The 18,343-nt window shown below is 35.8% G+C and overlaps 1 protein-coding gene across 1 annotated transcript; it reads right to left on the bottom strand.

The window, feature by feature from the left end:
* Window positions 1–2,227: 2,227 nt before the first annotated feature.
* Window positions 2,228–12,556, bottom strand: LOC113496793 (serine/arginine repetitive matrix protein 1-like). The gene is made up of 3 exons (XM_026876116.1): window positions 12,361–12,556; window positions 3,125–3,298; window positions 2,228–3,006 (listed from the first exon to the last, which is right to left on the bottom strand). The coding sequence occupies exons 2-3, from the start codon at window positions 3,282–3,284 to the stop codon at window positions 2,228–2,230; spliced, it is 939 nt and encodes a 312-aa protein (XP_026731917.1). The 5' UTR covers window positions 3,285–3,298; window positions 12,361–12,556.
* Between the last annotated feature and the right edge of the window lie 5,787 nt (window positions 12,557–18,343).

Genomic DNA, 18,343 nt, shown 5'->3' on the forward strand with positions numbered 1-18,343 from the left:
TTTTATGTCTTATTATATTAGATCTGAAGGCCAAGGCAATTTTTTCGTCGCGTTATCGATATAATCGTGAAAAGTTGCGGTTCCTTCCAAGTATTTTATTGCTTGCGATGTGCTTCTCCAACATAATCATGATTCGGTCACGAGGCAAACGCGATTCAGAGCTGTAGATATTGAGTTGTTCAATCACACACCATGCTCCCTCTATTCTTTTCTGAATCGCGATAGAATAAACTGATAGAATCGCATGAGCAATGAGGGTAAAATGTAACCTTCTAACGGCTTGTCTAAAGTGGCACCGCGCTGGCTTGCCGCAGCTAATATCCAATAGGCGGCGCTAGTAGGAGCCTCTCCTACTACTAATATATCGTACTTTGAAAGCTGCCACTCGAAGGCGTAGGTACTGCTGCCTCTAGTAGCGCCGAGTTCAGTCACTTGCTCATAATGCCGCCGCTGTTTCTTAAGTGGACGTTGCTTCTAATAAGTGGTGGGCCCTTAGTACCACTTAATGCATTTCGATATCATAACTAGTCTTTATTATAGTCGATACAAGAACATACAAACAGTCCTAAACAGTCAACGAACGAATGGAGTAAGGAAGGATAAAAAAATATAACTCGTCAAGTTTTACGTGTATATTGTTTCGTATAAATGTAAATGTCTACAGTAAAATGCTATACAAAAATGCAAAAGTCTCAGTTTTTATGTTACTTTGGTCAAGTACCTACTTATTTCGAGTCAAATTTACAGTTATTATTAAGTATCTAATAATGTTGAATATACACAGACATGTTTTTATTCATTGCAAACTACTTATAGAAGGCAATAAGTTGTAAATCACGTAAAAAATACTAAGAGCATGCGATAAAGTTGTTAATTACACAAAAATATGATATTTCTTATTAAGGTACTTAAAATGAAAATTTAATCTTCTGTATAAAATGTGGTCGTAATATGTTAGTTCCTTGACTATTTTGAAGTTATGATTATTCAAGAACACCAGATACTATTCATTTCGCACACTTAATTAATTACTACTTTTATAAGTTCCTATGTTATAATATTATTAGTTAAATATGTACTTTTAATTTTACAATAAATACAAGATTTAATCTACTCGTAAAATACATTTGGAATTACAAAAATAAGTTAGTTGCCTTATATTTAAGTTAATTACATAACTACAAGCAATCCACTTTAAATATCATATCACAGACAATTATAATCAAATTGTTTCAAACTGTGTATCAAATACTTTCGTTCCTTACACGTTCGTTTCCTAAATTTCACACTTTACCTTAATAATTTTGAATACAATCGCTTCTCTATATATTCTATTAAAAATATACTCAAGTACTTATAAATAAACTTTGAAAGTTGTCTTTAGAGTAGAGAAACTCGATGTTAACTCTATGTTAGCAGCTAATAAATATAGTACATGTTACAATATCTGCCAGCTACACATATAAAAGCTATAAAATACGTTTAAAATTTCTCAAAAATTTACTCCAAAATATTTATTTTTTATATTTTCCCTCTGTTAACATTCTCTTTGTCAGTTGTATGCAGTTGTTTCGTATTTTTTGACCTTCATCACAAAAAGGGGGTGTTATAAGTATGATTTCTATGTGTGTGTCGGTCCGTGCCACCGTAGCACTAAAACAGGTGAATCGATTTTGATGCGGTATCTTTTGTCGAAGGCTTTAAAATTTTAAAGAAAAATTTTGCCGATGTGAAAGAGAGCTGTCACTCTATGCTTAGTAGTGCGGCGACTCATTTTCGCAACTGAAAGACGTTTGTCTTTCAGTTGGTACTTGAATATTTCACTTGGTACTTGAATATTTCTTGACAAATGAAAAAAACCTTAAAGAGCTCACTTTGTGGCGAGATAAAATATCCGACTCACCTTTTTCTAGCATTGTGAGTCTTGACACATGATTTGCGTATCATTTCTAAATTTACTTGATTTCGAACAGCCCCGCTAGCTAAGTGATATTCGACGATCGTTAACCTCGACAGAAAACACTCGAATGCATGGATGGATCCATCATTTCGATGCAATTTGATCCTTTGATAAGGAGGTTAACGGTTTTGGTAATGTTATATAGCAAGAGGGGATGGTACATGACAAATGTACATAATTCATTTTAATTGTTTTACAACTCTTCATATGAGCGCATCATATGTGTAAAGTTATTGCCATTTCAGCTTTTATTACTTGTTAATATTCTCAAAGCTTGTTTTGGTTCGATTTTTGATCGTATTGAGTTTGTGATTGGAATTCAAATCTTTCAGCGTAAAAGTAGAAGAGTTTTATCACGTTTCCACTATTAACTGTGCTGGCTCGTTGTGAACTGTCTGTACTTCCATAATCTGGTACTTCACATGGAAGCCGATTATATCCATTTCTGTACGGTACATCTAACTCTACATTTTCACTGTACGGACGTCGGCTTCGGCCATCAGAACTATTTTTCCTTCTATCAGGAACATAATTATAGTCGACCACATCTCGACTTTCATCTTCTTGTGTAATGAGTGGCGTGCGATCTCTTTGGGCAACAGAGTCTTTACTTGCTCGATAAACGTTTGGCGAACTACAACGCCTTCGAACCGTAGCCGATTGTCTCGGAGGAGAAGGCGACGGAGGGTGTCGTGTTACTGTAGGACTAGGAACGTAAAAAGTAGAGGGTTGTTGCTGCGGTGGAGCTAGGACGTCGTGGGCAGATAGTGCTCGCCTCCTTAGACCACCACCCAGCTTACCCAATGCTCGAAGCAAGTCAGGGGCACCGCTTGTTACACGAAGTGAGGCTGTAGTGTAGACTTTTCCACGATGCCTAAAAGATAGCTTTGAAGGTGGTGCTGGAGAGCAATGTTGGGGTGGCCTGGGGGGTGATGGTGAACAGCGCACGGGGCTTGGCTCTCGGTTACCGGAGCCTGGGCGTAAGCGAGAACAGCGGCGTCGCAGTTTTCGCCATCTCTGCGAGAGGTTGGCATTCCATCCTTCCTCTGCAAAATAACATAAAAAACTGTCATTTTGGTCCTTAATAAGTATTACAAACGATTTTTCAAATATGGTAAATGACATTAAAGCCGTTTAATATTTTATAACACATAAGGAAGTCACCTTTTTTGTTGGTATCGGCGTCGGAGGCGTAGTCGTGTGTGCGCGGAGGCGGCGCGGGAGGCGAGGCGGGGGCTGCAAAGCTGTGGCGCAGTGGCGTCATGCGTAACAGCCGCGGTCGGTCTCCGCCGCCACCGCGGGATCCCCAAGCTGGGGCACCCATTATACAGTTCAGCTCTGGAAGAAGGATACATATTTATAAACAAAACGCCAAAACAATCAACGGCTTAAAACTGAATTGTTGGCTCCACATTGACATAACCTACTTGTCCGTAAACCCGACTCGGTGAAAGAGCACGTATACTCATTACATTTTTTTATTGATGACTGTTCTTCATTTAATTAATGAGAAGACGAGATAACAATATAGTAAGCCCATAGAATAGAGTACGTGAGTCTAGGTAGGTCCACTGCGGTCATGGTAACTGCACTGAATTCATTACAGCGATCCATCATAATCGCTAAATATAGTAACCACTTGTGCTTATTAGAAGCTTGATGTAATCATGCATTCGTTATAACCACTTAAATCCTAAGAGGGGAATATGATAGTGCTGAGGCATGTGGCTATAGCAATTGAATGTTTTAATTATTCTAAAACTAGTTGTTGAGGATTGAATGCATTTATAAACATTGACCACGGTAGCTCCCACACGGCGCGGCCGGCGTGGGTTTAGGTCGGCAAACAACGACGTCCGGTCACCGGGGCCCTGTCGCATAACTTGAACAATTATAATAACTAGGCGTGACCTACATGCCCACTAAAGTATTCGTTACTTAGCTGACGTTTAAGCCTTATACTAAGGACCAAACTGTCATTTATCATGCCATTTCTGTTGAAATTCACATTCTCCCAATTTAAGACTTTTGTTTTAGTCTGACTAACACGTGTAGTGCTTAAGTCAAGGTTATATTATAATTAGATACACTGAGAATTACTCATAGCTCCCACATCACTACGTCGTTTACTATAGGCGCAAATGCCATTGAATTAGAATCTAACCCAAACAACGTTTTCTCTGACTTAAGTAGGAGTGTAGGCGCGGGCTGGTACCTCTTGCGGATATCCGCTTTGCCAGACTTACCCACAGCCCATACTAAACAGTAGATGCGCACACGCTGCACTCTACCGCTTATCGATATATTTTTACGGCCGTGAAGTAATTATAAACGCTTCAAGCCCGGGTACCCAATACGACTCGCGTGCTAGTGTTATTTAATATCAAATAGTTAATTTACAAAGTCATTCTATATAGCATAACACACTGTTTGATTGCTCACATGGGACGTTGCAGCCACGCTAGTTGTTTATAAATTGTATGCCTCGTCCAATGATTTTGCGAGGAACATTATGTCTGTATGTTAACTTAGAACTCTACATAAATTTTCTTTCACAATTATGTTAAGCATTTTGTTGCTGCAAAGAGAAAAATCCAGATAAGAAAGAAACTTAGAATCAGCTGATAGAATTAGAATCAGCAATAAAATTCTGACCACAGGGATCAGAATTTTAAAGTTAACTACGTAAAACTAGATAAAAAGGAATATAACATTATTAAACGTGTGTGTGAAGGGTAATGTCAGAGGGATGTACTGTTATCGGAGCGGAGACATTGTTGACGATACTGGTCGGTAATTAAATTCCGGGGTTTGATCCCAAAGGTGTGATTTGCTACGGGTAAGAGGGTACTGCAGTACAAAAATGAGGGGATAGTTTTATCGACCGGCCCTCTTCGATTTCACATGCCAAATTGACCTCATAGGGAAACGGCGGCGAGCGGATGGAGATTTCATAGGTCGTATATTTTTTTCACAACAACAAAATTTGAATTCTGTAGCTGTTCGTTATATTAAAAAAAAACATACTGAATTTTAATCAAAACAGCAAATAATATACCTAAAGCGAGCATAGAAAGGAACTCAATAAATGTCTAATCAACAATACTGCAAAAGTCCTGTTATAAAGCTAAGTTCAAAATAACAATATCGGATTTCTAATAAACATAGGAAGAGCTCAGTTTTAATTTTTGACGCCTGCGCAGTACCGTTGTGAGCCGAATTTGGCGGCTCGCGTAATGTACTGGTCACTGATCTTCCGGTGACTCGTTATACCAACAGTTACCAGAATAGTAACATTAATTTAACGAATAATTACTTGAAAATGAGTATCGCTGCATTTAAATGCTTCAATTTTGATTTTTATCTTTATTTTGTTTTTTTATCAATATTTAGGCGTAATATCGCCAAAATGCATTTTGAAGGTCCCTGTATTTTTTTAACTCAGATTTTTAGCTGCCAACTGTCCGGTCGATGTGATACGAAAAACTGTTCATAAATCTTTAAACCATTGATTTTTTTCAAGATTGTAGGTATATGTAATCAATTAAGTGGGTTATGTTGTTAATCATGGCGTCTCAAAAGAAGTGGCATAGATAAAAACGTGAATGGAAACACGAAATCGTAACAGGTTACTCCCACGCTATAATGTTTTTATTAATACATTTTTTGCTATATTTGAGTACTTTTATGAAGTCAACAAATCAATCAAATTGATGATCTGGTTATAAGTGGCAATGACAAATGTTACTGTACTGACAGTTTTTCTAGGTTATGACTAGACGCCTTTTAGTCAGAGCGCATATTTTGATCAATTTACTACCACAAGCTACCTGCTAGTACCTAATTTTGTGAAAAGCTAATCGATCTGGTGACTGGTTAAATAAATATAAATCCAGGCAGTACAACTTTTCGTCGCCCGCTACTTTTGAATTGATTTACTGATTTTTAAATTAAAAATATCTATAAACTCTCGCAAAGTGAAATATGTATTCACCTGGAATAACAAACTAAATCGCAATCGCTTAATCCGTTCTGGAGCTATGATACAGAGAGACAGACACGTCACAGACACAGCCCTTATTTGCGTCGGCGGTTAAAACATTACTTTAGTAAACAAAATCACAAAAGGAACTTAAAATATTCTATTCGTAGGTTTATAAACTCATTGCCTGCGATGTCACAAACAAATATACCCTCTCCGTTTTGTCATAGGTATAATAATAAAACACGATATTGTTACTCTTTGCTCCAAAACAATTTCCCATGTTATTTTTGCATTACATAAAAGCTTATTTTAAAAGCTATTATTTAGAAACACGTTGTTTTCATAAAATAATAGGAATCTAAGGATTGCTATTAATACCAAAATTACTAAGTATTTGTTTGTATGTGACACTGATGACATAATACAGACGGCAATAACAAAAAACAAACATGAAGTCACTGACATTAAAAATAGCAATAGGAAAATGTAGACGACAATTGCAATTAAGGATGAATTTATACTAATGTTGGAAAATCATGTGAAAGCTTGTCTGTTATTCTTTCACGCAAAAACCACTGACGGTTTTGGTTGTCATTTCGTACAAAGATAGTTTGAAATCTGGAATAACTTGGGATTATTATATATGTATTATATTTTATCTAATTTTATTGTCCCCGTGGGATCATTTCCGATCTGTAGCGGTTGGACTATATTTGCTTTTTGTTATTATAATATATTAGTTAGATATGATTTTGGTCTGGTTTATTTTCACACCGAGTTTTTAGACAGAATCTGAGAAAGTAGACTATCAACTTTTTAGGTAAGACTACTCACTTGAGACCCCACAACATTGTTATTGTAGTTTATAATTTATACAATGTAACAGTTTGGTGGCCATGTCCCGCCCACACTTATTAACCAAACTGAGATTTATGCGTGACTACGAGAGCGATAGTGTCACAATAGGCCCTCAGGAATGTGACCCACGTTTTATTTGTTACCTACGTTGTTGGCCCTTTCATGTAACCCAAAAGCTATACTGTGTTCTAAACAAAAGATAATTGAATACATAACGAATTCAAAAACAATCTCACATTGTTTTTTTTATTGTGACCAATCGAAGAAAGAGCTCCCGCAGTTTATTGGACCAGGTAAATGAAATTATAATACTCCACAGTGCCCTCTCAGGCGCATGCATCAGTTTAAACGCTGGGGTGCTTTTTCAATTTACTACATACTTAACAGGGGTTTACGAAATTGGATTTAAATTTATCTATACAGCAGAAGGTTTCAGCGAGACAAAAGCGAATGGAAATTGAATTCGATGAAATAAACTTTAAAACCGAGATATTGTTTTCATTGCATTATGAATTTAATTGCAAATATTATTCGAAACGCAGCGCTTTTTGACTAGGCTCATATCTATATTATATATTTTTAAAGTTGTTATTTTAGAAGTCAGCTTTACTATCAAAATATTTTTATTAAATGCAGAATACATAGAATTAATTTAAAACAATACTTACTACGTATTTGACAAATGTGCTAGTTAAAGCTATTTCAACGGACGTAGAAATGATGTCATAAGCGCATTAGGCGGCAGTTAAACAACAAAGCAAAACAGCTTTACCGATTCTTTTCCAACAGTTTATAGCAGTTATTTATAATTTGTATGACATGAACAAGTAGGCCAACTACGGTATTGCAATACGGTGGATCTCGTAACATTGTTTGAAGTCGAATTAAGAATATACCCGCGCTCCACATCTCACCTCATCGAATGAATCTGGGAAATTACTTCTCGCTCTTTCTATTATGATGTTCATTTACTTTTCTCTAGAGAAATCGGTCTACTCCGATTTCATTGTGTTGAAGAAGCCTTCAAATCATGTTATACAATGGAAGCGAGAGAAATGAACATTGAAAACTAATTGTAACTTGGTCCAATTACACTGTATTAATAGTTTGTTTTATAAAGTAGTCATTGCTCGAGGAATAGGTATGCCAAACATTTAGATTTGTACCCTGGTGCTAGTGGTTTGTATGAATGGACGTAAACAATAAAATAATTATAATAATTGCCAATGAAGTCACGAATTGTGGTTAATTATATTTAAGGAAAATATAAAATACAATTTGAATATGAATGAATTGCTTTCGCAATTAGTTATAGGAGTCATTCAAACTTTGATACCAATAATAATAAATCATTTCATACCATCGTTAAACCTCTGTTGAGCTTTTTCTTAACGTACATATGTATGTATGTCAGTTTTATTCCCGTATCCATTGTTTTAATCCCAATTTACGTCCAAGATTCAAGCATTATTTACCAAAAAAAAATTGTAGCTCTACTTTACGTTCATAACTACCGTCAAAAATGTTACTATATGTACATCGCCACATTTTTTCCGTACAAAGTTATTGTTCTTTGTATTAGTCATAAGAGTAAGTATTCATACTGTTTAACATGACAATGTCCAAGTGTTTCAATGCACAAACTTTAACTGTGGCCTCATTCGCTAGGATCGCGACGACTCGTCATTAAAACAACTAGATAAATTAACGCATAGATACGATGTACTACCGTGTGTTACAAACTTATGAGACGTTTAGTAAAATAAAAGGTTGTTTCTTCTATTTGAAAAGCTCTATGCTAATGATTATTACTCCGAGCGCAGAATTTCCTTCCTCTGCTTTTAAATAAATTTTCTCACTCCCGACTTTGATTTTCTTTTCTTTTCTAAAACCTTACGTTACATGATATGGATGTCTGTTCTGCGAAAAAAAATAATTTCATTATGGTTACGGATTGGACTGGCGTATTTAAACAAAGAATTATTACCTATACGTTATTGCAATAACAGTTTTGTTGTAGGTATCGTACACTATAGTATGTCAGAACGTTTCGAGTTTCAATTGATTGATGGCTGACGACGGTAATTTTGTCGTTGCATCGTCGTATGTGGAACGTCAAGAGTTTTGCAAGAGTAAAAGCAGGGTAAGAGTAAATCATGAACAGGTTACAACAACATTGCATATATTTTTCCGCTATAGTTGTTAAATTTGACATTTAAAATTAAATTATGATTGTGACATTTCTTGCGGATGTGACAGACAAGATTTTAAGGCAAATGTTTTTACTCTAAAGATGAATTATAACTATGATTGCCAGGATGAGACTTCAATTATAATTATTTATCCATTAACATTTAAGCAATTCATACCTCTTTTTAGTTTAAGGCGCTGTTTTTTTTATTTAGCAATAAAAAGGTCGTTATCGTATTTTTTTTAAAGTATTATAGGTACGTAGTTTGGTTAGCGTTCAAGCTTATTTTCTCATATTCTAAGACAAATAATTATCTCTTAACACCGTAATTGGTTCATGAGAGCTCTATTAACATGTAACTTCGCTAATCAAAGCCGTCATTGTCTGTATTATCGGCGTGGGAGACCCGGAATATACAGAGATGTTTTTGTTACTCGGTACTTACTAACTAAACCGTATAAGTAGTACCTACGTAACAATCATGTCCACATTTAAGATTAGCGACTCTATGTAAAATGGAACAAGATTTTGAGTAATGAAATAATGGTAATAATATCTGAATAGGAAAATCCTACTAATGGAAGACAATGAATAAGCAATGATGTTTGGATATTCGTCCAAAAATATAGCATTTTTAATATATATGAAACACTATGACTCTTTGCGTATTCTTTTTTTATATAAAAGAGGATACACTACTTTTTAACCCCCGACGCAAAAACGACGGGGTGTTATAAGTTTGATTTATTTACTGAATGGTGTTTGTATGTCTGTGCCCCTGAAGAACCCCTTTAATGTGTTTTGATGCGGCAGTAAAGGTGTTCACTGATGACTCTACAATACATTTAAAGTGTTAGGTACTATTGAAATATTTTATGATATTCTAGAATATTTACCTATCGCCTTTCCACACAATTAATTAAAGACAGTGAGGATACAACAATAAAATTAATGAAGACTTAAAGTTGCGTCTTTTAGTGATGGAATTATAGGTAGATAATGTCACTTAACGTACTTGTCCCATTGTAGATGTGACTTACGAACATAAGTGCGTATTACTGTTTGCATTTTCCTGTTCTTCGTCACGGTACTGACGTTTAACACATTAGCAAGTAGGTGTATTCACGCAAGCTTCGTATTGTTTCGAAGGTTATTTAACAGACATCATTTCTGAGTACACATAAATCACATTCGTTTCTAGACAGAAATTGATGTAATGCTCATGTAGTTAGTATTATTTGTGCTTGGCTGTAGGATTGTAGAGTCTCGCCAATAAGTCGGGGCAGTCATAGATTGTTCTCAGGCTAAGAGTTTCCATTGATAAGGCCACGTTCGAGGTTAGAGCAGCATAAAACACCCTCTTAACGAAGTCTAATAAACTTAGCCAATATGTTAGTCCAAGGTGTCAGTTACCTTAATACTAAAAGTCATGTCAGGTCCAGCCATTAGGGCGTGAAGAGGCATCAAACTTAGACACACTAACATACAAACAAACAAACATACTTTCGCTTTTATAATATTAGTGTGATTACTTTTGTGAATGTTCTTCTGCGTGACCTACAGTTTTCATAACAACAGCTGAGTGGGATGTATAAGGCGAATGTGAAAGGTCAAAAGCCTATCAAATATTTCATAGTTCACTCTTGTCTACGATTACTGTGTAGTATAGATCAAGGACTCTAGAAATATCGTGGTATCGTGCAGATACAATGATTTGTTTGGTTCCTGGGTCTTTCTATGGGCACATAATATAGAATTGTTCTGTATGGGAGGGGTCGACATTATGTCATGGATTTAAGGGTTTAGCAAAGGGTAGAAATAGAACACTATTACATATACATATATCCCACCGTCTGTCACCAAGCTGTATCTCAAGAATTGTTTTGTGATAGAAGAGAGTTGACATTTAAACATACAGATGATGTATTTCTTTTGCCATTATAACAACAGATAAAAAATACTGAATGTTACCAGAATAAAAATTCATATTGGTAAGATGATAATTTGATAGGTTTTACTTATCCCTTTTCAAAGAAAAACTCATTCGCGATTCCGAATTGCACCTGACCAGTTTGTATCATATTAAACAGACCCTTCCCATGTTTTAAATGGCATTGCTGTACGCAACCACCCATACTCTCCTAGTAATTATATTTCCATCAAAAAGTTGTTTCTTTCTTACAAACTTTGGTCACCTGATGGCAGTTTCGTAAGGGCAAAATTTTATTTTATTTTAGTAAAATGACTGCTCATCGTGAAGCTTCGTTTTCACATGCAGAAGAATATCTAGTATACATTTAACCGGGTTGTAATTGGGTATCAGATTTTAGTGGGTTTCTAATCCAAACGCGACCCACACGCTTCGATCTTTTTCAAAAGCCTTGTATGTCACCACATAATATATTCTTGCTTCCAATTAAGGTATCGCAGACCACTTAAAATATACTTATTTAAAGATGCACAGTTGTCCGCTGATTCAAAAACTTAAGGTTGTTTGGTACATCTGTAGGCAAGAACGATTTGAATCACGAAGTAATACGTATTCAAAACGAATATTCAATAGTCACATACAAAGCATTTTAAGTATTAGTTAAATTGTGGACTCCGGAATTCAACGCGTTTCACATTTTTGTTTTTAATCTGTTTACTTCTGATCAACATAGTTTGCATAATCATTTAAATATAAAGATACAAATTAATCTCTCTAATGGATTGATGCAAGCCACAATAAGAACCGCAACATGCATACGGTACGGGTAATAAAAGAGGGTGCGGGATGAATGCACGGCGCTGACGATGCACAATTATTACTGCCCCGATACACTCAATAATGATTCTTAAATCAACAACATAGGGCTTTTGAAACTGCACATAGATTTTTGGTACCTTTGTCTGCTGGAGTGTGGCGGGCGAGGGTTCAACTTCAAACTATGAGGGAACGTATAAAAGCAACGAACTGTACGATATTTTTTGTGCAAATATTTGTTTTAAAAACACTTTTTTCAGCTGACTGCACAATGCAATATAAATAACAGGAAACATTTATTCTTAAAAAAAACTCGAACGGTTACCGATGTTAAAACAATAAAAATGATCAGTAACTATCAAAACAGTTTTCAAATAGGTATTAGAACCAAAGAAAAGAATATACACATTCATAAAAGTAACATAAAGTTCGTTACTAAACATCAAAATAACGGTTACTATTATTGCAGACTTTCAAATAAATACCATATGACCTACTATGCAATATGATTTCTATTCATCAAACTGTTTATATCAACCAATAAAAAATAACTTATTTTGCATTACCTTTGTTGTTAAACTATTATTGTTATTGTATATAATTTATTAAGTAAAGCTTACCTCAGACTGCAGTAACCGAATCTATAAAATCCTTTTAATAGAAAAATCAATCATTGCCGGTATTTTTCTTAGCTTGAAATTAAGCAAACACTGTTCTACACAGACACTGCAATAATGCACTCGATTGTACAAGATATCGATCGTGACGTAACAGACACATGAACCCGGCACCGCGCAGCGCCGCCCGCACGTTCGTCTAAAGCGAATGGTGAATTAATACTAACATAACCTTAAATTTACGCGCGCCGTCGAGAAATTGTTTATGCTGTCTGTACACCCATAAATGGGGTTCGGTTGTGAAGAAGACGGAAAATATGTAAACACCCATGAAAGACAAAGAGCGAGTATTGACAAAGGTGTATTATCATGGGGGAGCTGACTATACTATGCTAGAGTTCTCGTTAACGGCTGGCGTCATTAACTATTTAAAAAGGTACTAACCGAACACTCAATTTAGTCCTTTGAGAGCTACTTTTTTAATTAGAGTATTTGGTATTAGGAAAACAATAAAAGAAGAAGTGTAAAACAGCAACGTTTTTGGCAGAATCAACGACAAAATTTTGAATTTTTTACTTAGTTTTTATAATCGACCGATTAGTATATCTTAATATAAGTAAAATACAAATATGTGCTAGCGAGTTTTTACTACAACAGTTTAATAATTTTAAGATTTTTTCATTTTCTAAGTATATTGCAACTGTCATGATTCTAAACGGTTTCTGCAGCAATTCATGCTGATAAATTCCGTGATCTTATATTATACATACCTATTATAATAACATGTGCTAAAGAATAATTCTGCCACTTGAGCAGCAGAACAAGTGGACGTCAAAAGAAACTTTTATTGCGTAGCACTTGTGTACCTGCGCAGTGCTCACGCGTATCCCTGGGGCCGGGCGGCGGGTCCCATTCCCATCCCATAGAAACCATTCAAGCGTGAGGAATGAATGATTTTAAGAACCCGCTAACAAATACCTGCTTTAAATTCTTCTCACTTGGTATAATCTGTATTGTAATATTATGTTATATTGTTGAATGCTTTTTGTTTAATCCTCATTAGAGATTCAAAGAATTTGCTGTTTTTAGAATTCAATTGAAAAAACATTATTTTGTTTATTTTGTTACAATAAACGTTGGCTTTACTTAGAAATAAACCACGCAGGTTAGAATTTAGCTAAGAATTGTGATAAGTTAAAAGTGAAGAATTTGTGAGTAGAGCTTTCTCTATTAAGGAGTCTCCATGTAAACTTTAAGTATTTGTTTCATTTGGATCGCGGCACAAAGATTAGATTCTTAAATACAGGGTACGTTTAAAAAATATTAGTGTGATAAAGATAAGGATACGGTGTGAGATGAGTTGGAAGGGAAGAGCCCACACGGTCTCGAGAGCGGCGACGCGCGGCGCCCGCAAGGCTAAAGCTGTCACCATATATTATTGAAACGCAAACAAATACTATTTTTTAAGAATAGGCCAAGTCTTTCATTCTCAAATAGACCACCCACTTATCAACCATATTTATAATCAAGTTACCTCGCCGTGCCCTGTACGTCTGGTGACGCACTCTATGCCTTAGTATCTCACGAAAATATTCAACTGGCTCTCCTTATAACTGCACGTAAATAGGTAATGCAACACATTTGCAAGAAATCTTTGAGATAATATAAGAATATATAAAAAAATAGATCGTGTTTAATTAGAATTAGAGTAGCAACGTCATGCAGTTGTCACTCATTTGTCGTTGCTCTACTCTCTACACACATAAAAGATTGATCGAACACTTAATATAAAATTAACAGCGTTTAATATTTAGCTGGCCTCCTTGACCTGAATGACCTTTACAAGTTATTTGTCAAGTCCATAAAGGTAAGGGGCTTAACGACCGTGTGTTGACTGGGGAACGTTGCGTAGCGGTCGCGGTGGCGCGTGTTTCCTGCGCGCGCGCCGCGGCACCGCCTCGCGCCTGGAGGGGGCACGCGCATGCGCACGACTCCCCGAATGCGTGCCGTTAACGTTACCTAGCCGTGTTTTACAATAATTATAGTATGCTTTGGTTCCATAACACATAGTCACACTCACACACAAAAGCTTGTAACCCAAACAATAAGTCTTTGTACCGAATAACACGATACTAAACGATATACCATTGAAGATTAAAACTTAACAGTACAGTTTATAACTAAGTGCCTAATTTAAAAATAAATTACTGTTATTCGTGTAATTGTTGTACAAGTTTCGTGGACTGAACAACAGCGGTATCGTGTCACACTATCTTTTGTAGTTTTCAATCAACCTCTTTTTTCACATTGACGAATTGATTTTCCACGAACCTTACAGTAGGTAAATCTGTTTTTAGTTCGGGAAGTTTGTTATTTTAGTCAAATAATTTAATTTAATATGTTTATAGATTATAAATATATTGTGTCTACTAAGTAGAAAGACTAACAAAGTCAAAACAAGTTTTTGCTTGTTAGATATGTATCTAAGTAATCGATATACTTTGCTATCAGTAAAACTATTTGCTAGACTTGACGCTTGGGAAAACGTTGGAGATTGTGCATGGCATTTCAGGTTTGGTCAGTAAGAGTCTGACACTACCTATTTCCTCTCTCATGGAGGTGAGTCTATGATGGCTCCGCTAAATAATAAAAAAAAAACAAAAAAAGCGTGCCCTCGAGTGCGTACTCTCAATCGCAATACTCTCCACTAAGTCGTCACTTGAAAAGGCTTTCTACTTGCGCAACGGAACTATTAGATCACTAAGCTACATGTTAGATTTCATAAAACAAAAATAACACGTGTCGTATTTAGGAAACCAATTAACGATAAGTCAGAAGCACACAGAGCTTTGTAAATACGAAGTCCAATGTTTGGTGGTTTCACGTATTCGTGGTGCGCATGTGTGCGTGCTTTTGTTTTAGTTAGGAGTTAGCAGTCGGGTATTGTTCCGGGCGGGTGCGCTGCACGGAAGCCGTTTACGTGTAATCACGATTACGGGCTGAGAGTCGAGTTATGTTTATATTACGCTATTGACTTCCAAATAGTTTTTTTTTAATATGGACAGACATACCTAGTAACAGTTAACTTAAAAAACAAACTGACTCAACTGAATGATATGGTACGAATAGGCTAAAGAAATACGGAACCAGAAAATTGAATGGTGGCTTTTTGCAGAAACATAACTACATAATCTGTTAACATAGTAACTGCCTAGCTTACACGGATTCTGGGCCAAATTCCGCTATTTAAGATTGCCGATGAGGGAATGGAAATTGGATTAGAATGACACTTTTTGTGTTCCCAAAGCATTTTGCTAACACACGAATTGGAAATTCAGTACGTTTGACTTTTTGGGTACAAAAATCTTAAAATAATTACAAAGCCATCAAATACGGCAGCACGGATAGTCAAGTGGTTCGGGTTCGATCCCCGCGTTGGACAAGCATTTGTGTTATTCTCGAATAGTTGTTCTGAGTCTAAGTGTCTTTGTGCATGTGACTTGAATGTTTGTAAAACCCCACCACACAAGGAATTACTTCTCTGCTGCGGGAGTCGCTTAAAAAAACTGTTATGTGCAGATCAGGTCTTTTTATTTTGTATGATTCCTAAGCCTTACCAAAAAAAGGTCTCTTTGTGACGCGTTGATAGATCAACATAACGTCAAACAATTAAAAAGGTAATGAAATTGAAAAGTTCTGCAATTTATATCTGTCGCTATATTCCTCCATATCTAATATCATGCGTCAGAGATGGTCTTTTATTGTTCCAGTATTTGGTCATTGATTACAAATAATGACCAAATTAAAACTCATTTCTAATACCTTGGTTGTGTGTCTCGCACATGTTGCAATGTTTGTCCTACATTCCAACTGCCGTCTTCATTCAAGTAGGTGAGATGGAATGTATTATGTGTCCAGCTGTAGCTTGCTTCCTCCGCCTGGATGTCAGTTATAGCTAACTCTATTTTAACAAAGTAGCATAAAAGTACTCAATACAAGGTGTCAGTTTTCTCATTACCAAATTCTATCGAATCTATTCGGTGATGCCGTTTGGGAGTTTAGAGGTAACGAACATATGCACACATTGTTGCATTTATATTATTACTCTAAATACCAATTTCCCTAGCTAGCCAGCTGTGTAGGGCTAGGTAGAGTGTAAGTTAAGTTTCCAGGCATGTGCTCGAACACAGGTTCACTAAAAATATTTATTTGAAATTTCGGTGCTTGCCAGGGGATCTAATTGAGTTATTGGTGCTATGCAAACTTGGGGTGCAAACATAACATTACAATTACCACGTAAAATTGCTATTGCCATTCTTAAGAATACATTTTTTTTATATTACACCTTATTATAACTAGAAAAATATATATAAAGTGTTCTTAAAGCAGGTTAGTGGAGACATAAATTTGGGTATACTGTAAAAAGGGGAACATTTTAGTTACGAGAAGATATTTTGTCAAATTTTTAATCTTCTCTTGAAGTATATTTACCGACTATATCGACGGATGCGTTTCGGTATATAATTCTTTATAATACCATTATGTTAGTAGTGGTATTATTAACTTCATCAATACTAAATGTCCAATTGTGGTCCAGACTAGGAGCGGCTAACTGAAGGTTGCGTATAATTCTATAGATAGAGCTATTTGTATGTCACATGAACTTAAGAGAGACTATTTTGCGATCAAGGTTATCGACAGGACATTTAAATGATCAGCCTAGAACGTCAGCTGATAAATTATTTGTGTTCTGTAAATTATTGACATTATATAGAAATCAATGGATTACAATCATAATGTTCGGAATTTAGTAAGAGATAGTATAGAGTAATACGCACTTTGAAGTGGACGTAATTGCAGTATTATGTAATGACAAAAGTCCATTATTTACTACTTTATATACTATGCCGTAAGGTAAACAAATGACGCTACGTGTCAATATTTCACTAAAGTGGTGGATGCGATTGTGTAAAATATTTCCAAGTTGAAACCATAAGACTTAAAAATCAATTTTTGGGTTCCTTACTCAAAGGGTAAAAAAGGACCTTATTACCAAGACTCCGATGTCAGGCCGTTAGCCGCCATGTTGTATCTGACAAAACGTTATAACAAGACAGTTGAATTTAGACAGATGATGATTTTTTTTTGTCGCTATAGCAACAAATTAAAATTAAGGTTATGAAACGATTGACAAAGTCATGAATTTGATGGCTGACCATTTTATCTTAAAAAAATCGTTTTAGTTTAGCCTTTTTCTGTGGGACCCTCAGTTCGACTCGCATTGACCGGGTTACTTGTATATCACAAATTACTTCACCCCGGTAACAAAAGTTGAATATATATATCTATATAATATTCTTCTCTGCCCGGTCTGCTGCTTCTTACCTATTCGCAAGCGAAAAGCATTCGCATTCTCATAAACATTTGTAACATTACCGGATACAAAGAACATCGGAAGCCTAATTAAAATGAACATACAAAGTTAATTAGTTGAAATAAAATAACAATGTGAATGATCAAAACGATGCGCGGGAACAACTCAGTCCCACGGCCACAAGCTATGTAATCATTAAACCAGATCTGGTAATAGATATTGTAACTATAAGACGTAGATAGATATTGTAACTATAAGGTACATTGAGTTAACTCCTTCTTTGTTAAAAGATTCAGGCATAATGCATGATGACACCTTACACGGCTGTGCAGGTTTAGTCAGCAAGGGTATCCGCTTTCTCCCCAATAAGAAGTTCATGAGTATCCCCCAGCTTAACCGAAAAATAATCTTAGGCAGGCATCCTAAGCAGTAATAAACAGGCCCGCGGCATCAACTCAAAATTTATTTTTGGAACATAGACGAGTAATATGATACAATAAACCACCTTTTTGTGTATTAGACTGAAGTGCCAGGACAGAAAGTAAAGCTAGGGTCTAACATGAATATACAGGGTGTCCAGTAAATAGCACGACATACTGCAGGGGATGATAG

The sequence above is a fragment of the Trichoplusia ni genome, chromosome 8 (assembly GCF_003590095.1).
Source record: "Trichoplusia ni isolate ovarian cell line Hi5 chromosome 8, tn1, whole genome shotgun sequence".
Taxonomy (NCBI): domain Eukaryota; kingdom Metazoa; phylum Arthropoda; class Insecta; order Lepidoptera; family Noctuidae; genus Trichoplusia; species Trichoplusia ni.